At 45.8% G+C, this 14,504-nt stretch overlaps 1 protein-coding gene across 3 annotated transcripts in view; it reads left to right on the top strand.

Moving 5' to 3' along the window:
• The window catches only part of hdac3 (histone deacetylase 3), a 72,227-nt gene that overhangs the window by 24,494 nt on the left and 33,229 nt on the right, over positions 1-14,504 (top strand). For 2 of the 3 annotated variants that reach the window (XM_072264089.1, XM_072264091.1), the window contains 4 exons: positions 1,578-1,634; positions 3,317-3,372; positions 8,095-8,228; positions 12,055-12,135. In XM_072264089.1, the coding sequence (XP_072120190.1) occupies positions 1,578-1,634; positions 3,317-3,372; positions 8,095-8,228; positions 12,055-12,135 (328 nt within the window). The remainder of the gene's footprint in view (positions 1-1,577; positions 1,635-3,316; positions 3,373-8,094; positions 8,229-12,054; positions 12,136-14,504) is intronic. The other variant, XM_072264092.1, reaches the window with a different exon arrangement.

Raw genomic sequence — 14,504 nt, forward strand, 5'->3', positions numbered from 1 at the left:
ACACAGAGCGGAACAGGCCTTCCCAGCCCTCGAACCACACTACCCAGCACCTCCCGACAGCCCCGATTAAACCCTAACCTGATCACGGGACAATTAACCTACCCAGTAGGACTGTGGAGGAAATTGGATCATCCAGGTAAGACCCGTACATTTCACAGGGAGGACCTACAAACTCCTCACGGAGGACACTGGGATTGAACTATGAACCCTGACGCCCCGAGCTGTAATAGCATTGCGCTAAACGCTATGCTGTCATAGCGCCCCTGCCCTCACCTCCATCCCAACCCTTCATAATATCTCATGCACCTTTTCCCTGGCAAGCCTACCTTCTCCGGGTTGAGTCGGTTGTGAAGAAGGCAAATGCAAAGTTGTCATTCATTCCTGGAGGTATAGAATATAAGAGCAGGGATGTGATGTTGAGACTCTATAAGGCACTCGTGAGACCACACTTGGAGATTGTGTGCATTTTTGGGCTTCTTATTTTAGAAAGGATATACTGACATTGGAGAGGGTTCAGAGAAGATTCACAAGAATGATTCCAGGAATAAAAGGGTTACTGTATGAGGAATGTCTGGCAGCTCTTGGGCTGTATTCCCTGGAGTTCGGGAGAATGAGGGGGGATCACATTGAAATATTCCAAATGTTAAAAGGCCTGAACAGATTAGATATGGCAAAGTTATTTCCCATGGCAGAGGATTCTAGGACAAGAGGGCACAACCTTAGAATTGAAGGATGTCCATTTAGAACAGAGATGCAGAGAAATTACTTTAATCAGAGGTTGGTAAATCTGGAATTTGTTGCCATGAGCGGCTGTGGAGGCCAAGTCATTGGGTGTATTTAAGGCAGAGATAGATAGGTTCTTGATTAGCCAGGCCATCAAAAGGTATTGGGAGAAAGCAGGGAAGTGGGGATGACTGGAAGAATTGGATCAGCCCACGATTGAATGGTGGAGCAGACTCAATGGGCTGAATGGCCTACTTCTGCTCCTATATCTTATGGTTTTCCCACTCTCTCCTGCTATTCTCTTTCTCTTTCCCTGTTCTCTGCCCTGCCTCCTGCGTGTACTTCACTCCTTGGCTCTTGGTGATGGAATTGGGTTGATTTACTGTGTGACATGCACAAAATGGTGGAGGAACTCAGCAGGTCAGGCAGCAAGACATTTCGGGCTGAAACCCTTCCGCAAGACAGGAGAGAAAAGCCTGAGGAGTAGACTTGAAAGGTGTGGGGAGGCGATAGAGAAATGCCAGGCAACAGGTGAAACTTGGAGAGGGAGGGGTGGGGTGGAGTCATTACTGGAAGTCTGAGAAATCGATGTTCAGGCCATCAGGTTGGAGGCTACCCTCCAAGTTTCATCTATCTCTTGGCATTCCTCCCTCTCCTTCCCACACCTTTGAAATCTACTCCTGAGCTTTTTTCTCCAGTCCTGCTGAAGGGCTTCGAATTGAAACATCGACTGTACTTTTTTCCATAGATGCTGCCTGGCCCGCTGAGTTCCTCCAGCATTTTGTGTGTGTTGCTGGAATTCCCAGAATCTGCAGATTTTTCTTTACTGTGCCTTTGTGTCTTTGTGTCTCCAGGTGTGCGATATTGCCATCAACTGGGCAGGAGGACTTCACCATGCCAAGAAATTCGAGGTATTGCACCATCTGGTGAAAAGAATCAGTTACACACAACACTCACGGATCAGACCAAACCCCGTACTCAGTTCCCACACCACCAAGTTTAGGAACAATTATTATCGACTGGTGCGGATAACCTCAGTGACCACAGCTCTGAACTGATTCTACAACCTACACACTCACTTTCACTGTGGTGAGTGGTGAGTGCGAGGCGATTGCAGCTCAGGGTGCTGAATTCAATCCCGACTTCCTCTGTAAGGTGTCTGTATGTCCTCCCTGTGGAATGCTCCGGTTTCCTCCCACAGTCCAAAGAAGTACTCGGTGGGTTAATTGGTCATAGTAAATTGTCCTGTGATTAGGTTAGGTGTAAACCAGGGGTTCTGGGAGTTGCTGGGACTGTGCGGCTGAAAGGGCCAGAAGGGCTGTATCATTAAGTAAATAGATAGACTTCAAGGACTTTTCATGTTCTCAGTATTATTCTTTTTGCACGTTGGTTGTTTGTCCGTCTCTGCGTATAGTTTTTCATGAAGTCTCTTATATTTCTTTATTTTCCTGTAAATGCCTGCAAGAAAATGAATCTCAGTGTAGTATATGGTGCCATTAATTTCAAGATAATTATGGAGAAGGATAGATCTGATCCTCGGGTTGAGAGATCCTAAATGGAGAAAGATGATATCAGAAAGGATCTGGCAAGCTTGGATTGGGACAGGTAAGTGGGAGGCCCGCAAAAGTGAAATTTTGAGAGTACAGAGTTTGAAAGTTCCAGTCATAATAAAAGGAAAAGGTAACAAGTTTAGGGAACCTTAGTTTTCAAGAGATATTAAGGCCTTGGTTAAGAAACAGAAGGAAGTTCATGGGAGGTATAGGGAAGATAGATCAAATGAGGTAAGAAATGCAAGAGAACACTTAAGAAGGAAAACAGGAAAGCTAAATGAAGGCAAGAGGTTGCTGTGGCAGACTAGGTGAAGGAGAATCCACAGATATATTAAGAGCAAAAGGATTGCAAGCAACAAAGTTTTACCTCTGGAAAGTCAAAGTGGTTATCTATGCGTGGAGCCAAAAGAGACGGGGGAGATCTTAAATGGATATTTTGCATCTGTGTTTATGCAGGAGGCAGACACAGCATATATAGATGTGAGGCAAAGCAGCAGCAAGGTCAGGGACCATATACAGACTTCAGAGGAGGAGGTGTTTGCTGGCTTGAGACAAATTAGGGTGAATAAATCCTCAGGGCCTGACGAAGTGTTTTCACGGACCTTAGGGGAGGCCCTAGCAGAAATTTTTTTAACATCTTCGCCGTGGGTGAGGATTAGAAGATAGTGTAATTCCTTTGTGTAAGAAAGGCCCTAAGAAAAAGCCAAGAAATTACAGACCGGTGAGCCTGACATCAGTAATGGAAAATTATTGGAAAATATTCCAAGGGTTCGGTTATATAAGTATTTGGATAGACAGGGTCTGATTAGGGATAGTCAACATGGATTTGTGCATGGTAGGTTGTGTCTGATTAACCTTAGCGTTTTTTGAGGAAGTTGCCATGAAAATTGATGAAAGCAAGGCTGTGGATATTGTCTACATGGTCTTTCGCAAGGCCTTTGACAAGGCTCCGCATAGGATGTTGGTCAACGAAGTTCAGTTGCTTGGCATTCAACATAAGATAGTAAACTTTAGCTTTGACTTTGAATTCTTCTTTTCCCCAGGCTTCGGGCTTCTGTTATGTCAACGACATTGTCATTGGGATCCTTGAACTACTGAAGTAAGACACTTTGATCCTATTTCACGCAAATAGTGGGGGGAATGGTTTGCTAGTTTTCCCACTCTAAAACATTTTGAAGTGCCAGAAGATGCGAGATAAATCAAGTGCATATGTGTTTATGTTTTAGTTTTTGGGTCGTGTTGCAATTTTGGGGAAGTTTGTGGATTCTTGAGTTCCAGTGGGGATTGAGGGGAACAGAAAAGCCCAGTTCATCACAAGTGAAGCCTTTCCCACCATTGTGGAACAGAAAGGCCACACAACATCTTGGAGAGGGAGGGAGGGCAGCCAGATGTCTTGGTACATATTGGTACCAATGCCATAGGAAGGAAAAACAAACAGGTCCTGAGAAGAGAATTTAGAGAGCTGGGTAGAAAGCTGAGAAGCAGGACCTCCAGAGTTGTAATTTCAGGATTGCTGCCTGTTCCATGCACCAGTGAGGGTAGGGACAGCATGATTTGGCAAATTAATGCGTGGCTGAGAAGCTGGTGCAGGGGGGCAGGGCTTCAGGTTCTCGGATCATTGGGATCTGTTCAAAAGTGACGCGTTGCAACTGAACCTGAGGGGGACCAATATTCTCATGGGCAGGTTTGTTAGAGCTGTTAGGGAAGGTTTAAACTAATTTGGCGGGGGAGTGGGAACCGGAGTGAAGGGATTTAGGATAGAATGGATGGTTTAAAAAAAAAAGCAAAGATAGCGTGCAGTCAGACTGTCAGGAAGGGCAAGCAGATGATAAGACACAATTGCAGCCAGCTGGGTGAGTATCAGTGCATGAGGGATGCAGAATCAAAAAGAGTAGGAAATACAATACTCAAGAGTGTTATATCTCAATGTGCAGAGTATAAGAAATAAGGTGGATGATCATGTTGCACTATTAGAGATTGTCAGGCATGATGTTGTGGCCATCACTGAATCATGGCTGAAGGATGGTTGTAGTTGGGAACTGAAGGTCTAAGGTTACACGTTATATCGGAGGGATAGGAATGGTGGCATGGTTCTGGTGAAGAATAGCATCGAATCAGAAGAAAGATGTGATGTAGGATCGGAAGATGTTGAATCCTTGTGGGTTGAGTTGAGAAACTGCAAGGATAAAAGGATCCTGATGGCAGTTATATACAGACCTCCCAACAGCTGGGATGTGGACCACAGATTACAACAGGAAACAGAAAAGGCTTGTTAAAAGGGCACTGGTAAGGTAGTCAAACAACAGGAATTCTGCAGATGCTGGAAATTCAAGCAACACACATCAAAGTTGCTGGTGAACGCAGCAGGCCAGGCAGCATCTGTAGGAAGAAGTGCAGTCGATGTTTCAGGCCGAGACCCTTCGTCAGGACTAACTGAAGGAAGAGTGAGTAAGGGATTTGAAAGTTGGAGGGGGAGGGGGAGATCCAAAATGATAGGAGAAGACAGGAGGGGGAGGGATAGAGCCAAGAGCTCGACAGGTGATAGGCAAAAGGGGATACGAGAGGATCATGGGACAGGAGGTCCGGGAAGAAAGACAAGGAGGGGGGAGGGACCCAGAGGATGGGCAAGAGGTATATTCAGAGGGACAGAGGGAGAAAAAGGAGAGTGAGAGAAAGAATGTGTGCATAAAAATGAGTAACAGATGGGGTAAGAGGGGGAGGTGGGGCCTTAGCGGAAGTTAGAGAAGCCGATGTTCATGCCATCAAGTTGGAGGCTACCCAAACGGAAAATAATATGTTGTTCCTCCAACCTGAGTGTGGCTTCATCTTTACAGTAGAGGAGGCCGTGGATAGACATGTCAGAATGGGAATGGGATGTGGAATTAAAATGTGTGGCCACTGGGAGATCCTGCTTTCTCTGGCGGACAGAGCGTAGATGTTCAGCAAAGCGGTCTCCCAGTCTGCGTCAGGTCTCGCCAATATGTAAAAGGCCACATCGGGGAGCACCGGACGCAGTATATCACCCCAGTCGACTCACAGGTGAAGTGTTGCCTCACCTGGAAGGACTGTTTGGGGCCCTGAATGGTGGTAAGGGAGGAGGTGTAAGGGCATGTGTAGCACTTGTTCCGCTTACACGGATAAGTGCCAGGAGGGAGATCAGTGGGGAGGGATGGGGGGGACGAATGGACAAGGGAGTTGTGTAGGGAGCGATCCCTGCGGAATGCAGAGAGAGGCGGGGAGGGAAAAATGTGCTTAGTGGTGGGATCCCGTTGGAGGTGGCAGAAGTTACGGAGAATAATATGTTGGACCCCAAGGCTGGTGGGAAGGTAGGTGAGGACCAGGGGAACCCTATTCCTAGTGGGGTGGCGGGAGGATGGAGTGAGAGCAGATGTACGTGAAATGGGGGAGATGCGTTTAAGAGCAGAGTTGATAGTGGAGGAAGGGAAGCCCCTTTCTTTAAAAAAGGAAGACATCTCCCTCGTCCTAGAATGAAAAGCCTCATCCTGAGAGCAGATGCGGCGGAGACGGAGGAATTGCGAGAAGGGGATGGCGTTTTTGCAAGGGACAGGGTGAGAAGAGGAATAGTCCAGATAGCTGTGAGAGTCAGTAGGCTTATAGTAGAGAGAAGAGGAATAGTCCAGATAGCTGTGAGAGTCAGTAGGCTTATAGTAGAGAGAAGAGGAATAGTCCAGATAGCTGTGAGAGTCAGTAGGCTTATAGTAGAGAGAAGAGGAATAGTGCAGATAGCTGTGAGAGTCAGTAGGCTTATAGTAGAGAGAATGGTAAGGTAGTGTTGGGAGATATTAACATGTACATCAATTAGGAAAATTAGACTGGTAATGGATCTCAAGGGAGTGAGTTTATTGAATGCCAATGAGATGGCTTTTTAGAACAGCTCGTCATTGAGCCTACTAGGGGATCAGCTATACTGGATGCCATGTTATGTTATGAACCAGAGGTGATTAGGGAGCTTAAGGTAAAAGAACCCTCAGGAGGCAATGACCACAATGTGATTGAGTTCAGCTTGAAACTTGATAGGGAGGAAGTGAAGTCTAATGTAGCAGTATTTCAGATTGTGGAGGCGTTAGTAATGATCTTTCAAAAATCATTGGACTCTGTCATGGTGCCAGAGGACTGGAAAGTGCAAAAGTCACAAAAAGAGTGACTTAGACAGATTAGGAGAACGGGCAAGAAAGTGGCACATGAAATACAATATTGGAAAATACATGGTCATGCACTTTGGTAGTAGAATTCAATTTGCGGAATATTTTCTGAGCAGGGAGAAAATCCAAAAATCCAAGATGCAAATGGACTTGGGAGTTCTTGTGCAGAACACCGTAAAGGTTAACTTGCAGGTAGAGTTGGTGGTGAGGAAGGCAAATGCCATGTTATCATTTAGTTCAAGAGGTCTAGAATACAAGAACATGGATGTGATGCTGAGGCTTTATAAGGCCCTGGTGATGCCTCACCTTGAGAATTGAAAACAGTTTTGGACTCCTGTGCTGGCATTGGGGAGGGTTCAAAGGGGGTTCACAAGGATGATTCCGGGAATGAAAGGGTTATCATACAAGGAACATTTGATGGCTCTGGGCCTGTACTCACCGGAATTTAGAAGGTTGAGGGGTATCTCATTGAAACCTTTTGAATGTTGAAAGGCCTAGGCAGAGTAGACGTGGAAAGGATGTTTCCCATGGTGGGGGAGTCTAGTGCAAGAGGGCACATCCTTAGGATAGAGGGGCATCCATTTAAAACAGATGCAGAGAAATTTCTTTTGCCAAAGGTGGTGAATTTGTGGAATTCCTTACCACAGGCAGCTGTGGAGGCCAAGTCATTGTGTGTATTTAAGGCAGAGATTGATAGGTTCTTGATTGGACACGGCATCAAAGTTACAGGGAGAAGGCTGGGGAGTGGGGCTGAGGAGGGGAAAAGATCCAGATCAGCCATGATTGAATGGTAGAGCAGATTCAATGGGCCAAGTGGCCTAATTCTGCTCCTATATCTTACAATTCCATAGGTACAATTGGTACATTTAATGTCAGAGAAATGTATACAATATACATCCTGAAATTATTTTTCTTCTCAAACACCCACGAAAACAGAGGAGAGCCCCAAAGAATGAATGACAATTAAAAGTTAGAACACCAAAGCCCCCTCCCACGCATAAGCAGCAGCAAGGCAACAAACCCCCCCCTCCTCCACCAGCAAAAATCATCGGCGCCCCCCACCGAGCACTCAAGCGTGCAGCAAAGCATCAATAAAGACACAGACTCGCAATACCCCAAAGACTACTCGTTCACCCAGTAATTCGAGATACCACAGCCTCTCTCCCTAATAAGAGAAAAAGAGGTGTCCCCATTTCACAGCGAGAGGGGAGACATAACATTCAACCCGCTGATTTATGATGTTAAAAGTCTGTTGCATCTCTTTTTCCAAGCTCTGCGCCCAGAGAGTTGGCTCCAGGGTTCAGGTCTCTGGACACACAACCCCCGGCAGCTAACCCACTGCTCCTGATGTTCTGTGTTCTCCTGCGACGCCTCACTCAGGGCACTGGCCCTGAATCAGCACGAAAATCTGGCACCCTGAAGGCGTGTCCTTGGGATGTCAAGAAGCTGCCGGTCGTGAGGCTTTGAGAGCAGGTCCCATTCCCGCAAAGAACCGAAGGCATTATGGTCTCTCCAATGCCATCACATCCTTTCTTAGATAAGTACTGCTCACAGTACTCTAAATTCAGTCTGACCAATGACTTGTGAAGCCTCTGCGTTTTTACACTCTATGAAAAGATGAATTCTGGCCTGGTGTAATCGATGCTGTCTTCCTGTAGGTATCACCCTCGTGTCCTCTACATCGACATTGACATCCATCATGGTGATGGGGTGCAGGAAGCCTTCTACCTCACAGACAGGGTCATGACTGTATCCTTCCACAAGTATGGGAACTATTTTTTCCCAGGAACAGGTGAGACATGATCAAGCTTCAGGTTCAATTTATTGTCATTCAACTGTACACAAAACAACATTCTTCTGGACCAAGGTGCACAACGCAGATCATAAAACTCACACCTATAACACATCAAGTAATATTATCACAAGTAAATTAGCAAATGATAATGTGCATTTACAAGTTGACAAGTAAACAGTGGAATGCTACTGTGTGGGGTCTGGGTGGTGGCAGGGAGTTCAGTAGTCTTAAAGGAAGAGTGGGTCAGGGGAAGAAGCTGCTTACCATCCTAACAGTACTTGTTCTAATGCTACGGTACCTCCTGCATGATGGTATTGGGTCAAAGAGATTGTGGGGCGAATGGGAGGGATCATTACAATACTAAGGGCTCCTGATAAATCTCTTTGATGGTTGGAAGAGAGACCCCAATGATCCTCTCTATCCTTTGTAGGGACGCAGTCAGATGCTTTGCAGTTCCCATACCAGACAGTGATGCAGCTGGTCAGGACACTCTAGCGCTCTGCACGGAGGAACTGTATCTGCAGGGAGGAGCACCAGATGATATGAGGCATAGATTGAGTGGACAGCCAGAAGATTTTTCATTAGAGCGAAAGTAGGTTATATGAGGGTGAATAACTTTAAGGTGATTGGAGGAAAGGGTAGGGTGGATGTCAGAGGTAGGTTTTTTACACAGAGAGTGGTGGGCGTGTGGATCGTGCTGCCAGGGGTGCGGGTAGAGGCAGATACATTAGTGACATTTAAGAATCTCTTAGACAGGCATATGGATGGTAGAAAAATGGAGGCTATGTGGGAGGGAAGGGTTAGATCAATCTTGGAGCAGTTTAAAAGGTCGGCGCAACATCATGGGCCGAGGAGCCTGTTCTGTGCTGTAGACTTCAGTGGCGAGATGGGTTTGATGCAGATCGATTTCGAGTGTACCACCTTGTTATGGAGGGGTTGCTTCTTAAAAACAACCCTTCATGCAATTTTCCATAAAGCAAACCCTTTCCAACACCCCTCCACACTCAATTGGTGGATATGCACTCCCATTATCTCAGCAGTTAAAAAAAACCTTGCAGGGCCACAGTCTATAGGCAAGGAAATTCTAGTTGTATTGGCAGCTTTCAAAAGTTCGAAGTAAATTTATTAAAGTACATGTATGTCACAATATGGTACTCTCAGATTAATTTCCTTGCAGGCATTCTCAGTAAATAGAAGGAGTCACAATAGTATCAATGAAAGGCCACATCCAGCAGTACGGACAAACAACCAATGTGCAAAAAACAACAAGCTCTGCAAATACAAGAGCCCTGGGGTCACATCCAGTGTCCAGAGCTCCCTGTGTGGCCTCCTGTATATTGGTGAGACCCGAAGTAGATTGAGAGACTGCTTTGCCAAGCACCTACGTTCTGTCCGCCAGAAAAAGCGGCCACCCATTTTAACACCACGTCCCATTCCCTTTCTGATATGTCTATCCACGGCCTCCTCTATTGTCACATCTCCCAGTGGCCACCCATCTTAACACCACTTCTCATTCCCTCTCTGGTATGTCTATCCACGGCCTCCTCTACTGTCACGATGAGGCCACACTCAGGTTGGAGGAACAGTACCTTATATTCCGTTTAAGTAGCCCCCAACCTGATGGTATGAACATAAATTTCTCGAACTTCTGGTAATGCACCCCCCCCCATTCCCTTTTCCCTCTCTCGCCTTATCTCCTTGCCTGCCCATTGCCTCCCTCTGGTGCTCCTCCCCCCCCCCACCCTTTTCTTTCTTTCATGGCCTGTCCTTTCCTTTTAGGTTCCCCCTTTTCCAGCCCTGTATCTCTGCGCAGCCCTTTACTTCACCCCTCCCCTGCCAGTTTCACTTATCACCTTGTGTTTCTCTCTCCCCTCCTCTACCTTTTAACTCTACTCCGCATCTTCTTTTTCTCTACTCCTGCCAAAGGGTTTCGGCCCGAAATGTCAACTGTACTCTTTTCTGTAGATGCTGCCTGGCCTGCTGAGTTCCTCCAGCATTTTGCATCTGTTGCTTTGGATTTCTAGCATCTGCAGATTTCCTAGTGTTTAGATACAAGAGCCTGATGATTGAGGTGTGATGATTGTTCCTGAACCTGGTGATGTGGGTCCTGAGGTTTCTGTACCACCTCAGGACCCACATCACCAGGAGCGAAAAGAGAGCATGTCCTGGGTGCTAGGGGTCTCTGATAAAGGATGATATTTTCCTGTAACAGCACTTTGTATAGAGGGTGGAGGGGACTTTACCTGAGAGCATTTTGACGGGCTTGCGTCTCTGCCTGGTATGGGGAGGGGTGGCTACTGCACGGGACTGAAAGAAGCTACAGAAGTTGTAAAGTTAGTCAGCCCCATCTAGGGTACTAGCCTCCGTAGTATCCAAGACATCTTCAAGGAGTGGTGCCTCAGAAAGGCAGCATCCATTATTAAAGACCCCCTTCACTCAGGACATGCCCTCTTCTCATTACCATCAGGAAAGAGGTACAGAAGCCTGAAGGCACACACTCAGCGATTCAGGAGCAGCTTCTTTCCTTTTGCTGTCCAATTCTGAAATGGACATTGAACCCATGAACGCTACCTCATTTTTTAATATATATTATTTGTTTTGCACTATTTTTAATCTAACTATTTAATACTGTAAGCAAAGTCAAAGCCAACATAAAAGCCAATAGAACAAAAATTAGTGGAAGTTAGACAATTGGGAAACTTTTAAAAAACCAACAGGAGGCAACTAAAAAAGGCATTAAGAAGGTAAAGATGGAATATGAAAGTAAGCTTGCCAATAATAAAGAGGATACCAAAAGTTACTTCAGTTACAGAACATGTAAGAAAGCAGGGAGAGTGGATATCAGACCACTGGAAAATGATGCTGGAGAGATAGTAGTGGAGGACAATAAAATGGCGGATGAACTGAATAAATATTTTGCATCAGTCTTCACAGTGGAAAACACTAGCAGTATGGTGGAAGTTCCAGGTGACAAGAAGTGTGTGAAATTATCATAAGTCCTTCCACTGAGGTAACACTTCACCTGTGAGTCTGTTGTGGTCATCTACTGTATCTGGTGCTCTCAGTGTGGCCTCCTGTATATCGGTGAGACCTAACATAGATTGAGAGATCAGTGGCTAATCATTTTATTCCCCTTCCCATTCCCATTCCCATTCCAACATGTCTACCCATGGCCTCCTCCACTGGCGTGATGAGGCCACACTCAGGTTAAAGGAACAACACCTTATGTTCCGTCTGGGTAGCCTCCAACTTGATGGCATGAACATTGAATTTTCAACTTCCGGTAATGCCCCCCCCCATCCTCCATTCCCCATCCCCTTTTCCCTCTCTTTCCCATAGACTGTACTCCTTTCCATAGATGCTGCCTGGCCTGCCGAGTTCCTCCAGCATTTAGTGTGTGTTGCTTGGAATTCTGGTATCTGCAGATTTTCTCTTGACCATAATCTGCAAGCTCATTTTCAAGGACTCTACTACTCCTACTGTCAGTATTATTTTTTCACTTTTTATTTATTGTTGTTATTTTTTTTGCAGTTTCTCTTTTTTTTACACACGTTGGTTGTTTGTCCATCTTTGTGTGTAGTTTTTTCATAGTTTGTATTGTATTTCTTTAGTGTATTGTGAAAAAGAATTTCAGGGTAGTATATGTGACATTAGGAGACTTTGATAATAAATTTACCTTAAATGTTGAGTACAACTTGAAATGGATGTTACATTAATATCTTTGGATTTGGAAGCAGTGGTTTCTTTAGTAACAAATTTTTGCTCTGCATGTTTGATTGAGAAAGAAATGATTGTTCCTGTGGTGTTGCCTCTGTCTCTTCAGGTGACATGTATGAAGTGGGAGCTGAGAGCGGGCGTTATTACTGCCTCAATGTTCCTCTCCGCGATGGGATCGATGATCAAAGTAAGAGCAAAGTTTTCTATTACTCCCGCCACAAATCCAGTTTCCCAATCCTGCTTTTCTTTTGGGAGCAGCCAAAGTTAACCCTCTTCGCACAGAATAATTAAAAATTAATTATGATTTTACCAGACCCAGCCAGTTCCCCTCCACCACCACTATCCTCTGCCTGGTGGAACTTGTCCTCACTCTAAATAATTTCTCCTTTGGGTCCTCCCACTTCCTTCAGACAAAAGAATTAGCCATGGGCACTCGTATGGGTCCCAGCTATGCCTATCTGTTTGTCGGCTACGTAGAACAGTCTATGTTGCAAGCCTACACTGGTGACCGTCCCACACTTTTCCAATGCTACATCGACGACTGTATAGGTGCTGCTTCCTGCACCCGTGCTGAACTTGTCGATTTCATCCACTTTGCCTCCAACTTTCACCTGGTCTATTTCCAACACTCCCCTTCCCTTTCTCAATCTCACTGTCTCTATCTCCAGAGACAGCTTACCCACCAATGTCTATTATAAACCAACAGACTCTCACAGCTACCCGGACTATACCTTGTTCCACCCTGCTACTTGTAAAAACAACATCCCCTTCTCTCAATTCTTCTGTCTCTGCTGCATCTGCTCTCAGGATGAGGCTTTTCATCCTAGAATGAAGGAGGTGTCCTCCTTTTTCAAAGAAGGGGCTTCCTTTCCTCCACCATCAACACTGCCCTCAACCGTATCTCATCCATTTCACGCACGTCTGCTCTTACTCCATCCTCCCGCATGCTACCAGGGATAGGGTTCCTCTTGTCCTCACCTACCACCCCACCAGCCTCCACGTCCATCACGTAATTCTCTGAAACTTCTGCCATCTCCAACGGGATCCCACCACCAAACGCATCTTTCCCTCCGTCCCACTTTCTGCTTTCAGCAGTGATTGTGTTCTATGCGACTCCCTTGTCCATTCGTCCCTCACCACTGATCTCCCTCCTGGCACTTATCCTTGCAAGTGGAACAAATGCTTCACCTGCCCCTACACCTCCTCCCTCACTACCATTCAGGGCCCTAAACAGTCCTTTCAGGTGAGGTGACACTTCACCTGTGAGTCTGTTGGGGTCATATACTGTGTTCGGTGTTCCAGGTGTGGCCTCTTGTAAATCAGCGAGACCCGATGTAGATTGAGAGACTGCTTCACCGAGGATCCATGCTCTGTCTGCCAGAACAAGCAGGATCTCCCAGTGGCCACCCATTTTAATTCCACTTCCCATTCCCATTCCCATCCATGGCCGCCTCCCACTGTGGATAAGCCCACACTTGGGTTAGAGGAACAGCACCTTATATTCCATTTGGGTAGCCGCCAACCTGATGGCATGAACATCAATTTCTCAAAATTCCAGTAATGCCTCCACACCACCCCACCCCTATCTGCCTTCACCATTCCTCATCCCCTTGTCCCTGTCTCATGTTATCTCCTTGCCAGCAGATCACCTCCCTCTGGTACTGCTACCTCCCCCCTCCCACCCCCCTTTCTTCCATGGGCTTCAGTCTCTTTCACCAATCAACTTCCTAGCTCTTTGCTTCATCCCTCCCACTCCAAGTTTCATCTTTCACCTATCTCTCTCCCCTCCACCCACCTTTCAAATCTACTCTTACGCTTTTTTTCTCCAGTCCTGCCAAAGGGTTTCAGTCCAAAATATTGACTGCACTTTTTTAAACCTTAGGTAATTTTTAAGGTAAGGACATGTTCGGCACAACTTTGTGGGCCGAAGAGCCTGTATTGTGCTGAAGGTTTTCTGTGTTTCTATTAGGATACTATAAGTTTTTTCAGTAATATAAAGAGTAAAAAGAAGGTGAGAGTTGATATTGGACCACTGGAAAATGATGCCTGTGAGGTAGCAATGTTGGACAAAGAAATGGCACATGAACTTAATGGGCAGTTTGCACCTGTCTGCACTGTGGAAGACACTAGCAGTGTGCTGGAGGACCATGAGTGTCAGGGAGCAGGAGTGAGTGCCATTGCTATTACAGAGGAATAAGTGCCAGGCAAACTTAAAGGTCTTAAGGTGGATAAGTCACCTGGACCAGATGGACTACATCCCAGAGTCCCGAGAGAGGTTACTGAAGAGATAATCGATGCATTGGTCATAATCTTTCAAGAATCACTTGATTCTGGCATGGTCTTGTAGGACTGGAAGATTATAAAAGTCACTCCACTCTTTAAGAAGGGAGGAAGGCAAAAGGAAGGAAATTATAGGCCAGTTCGCCTAACCTCAGTAGTTGGGAAAGTGATGAAGTCCATTATTAAGTATGAGGTTTCAGGGTACTTGGAGACTAATGATAAAATAAGTCAAAGTCATCATGGTTTCTGTAAAGGGAAATCTTGCCTGAAAAATCA

This window comes from Mobula birostris, chromosome 7 (assembly GCF_030028105.1).
Source record: "Mobula birostris isolate sMobBir1 chromosome 7, sMobBir1.hap1, whole genome shotgun sequence".
NCBI classification, from domain to species: domain Eukaryota; kingdom Metazoa; phylum Chordata; class Chondrichthyes; order Myliobatiformes; family Myliobatidae; genus Mobula; species Mobula birostris.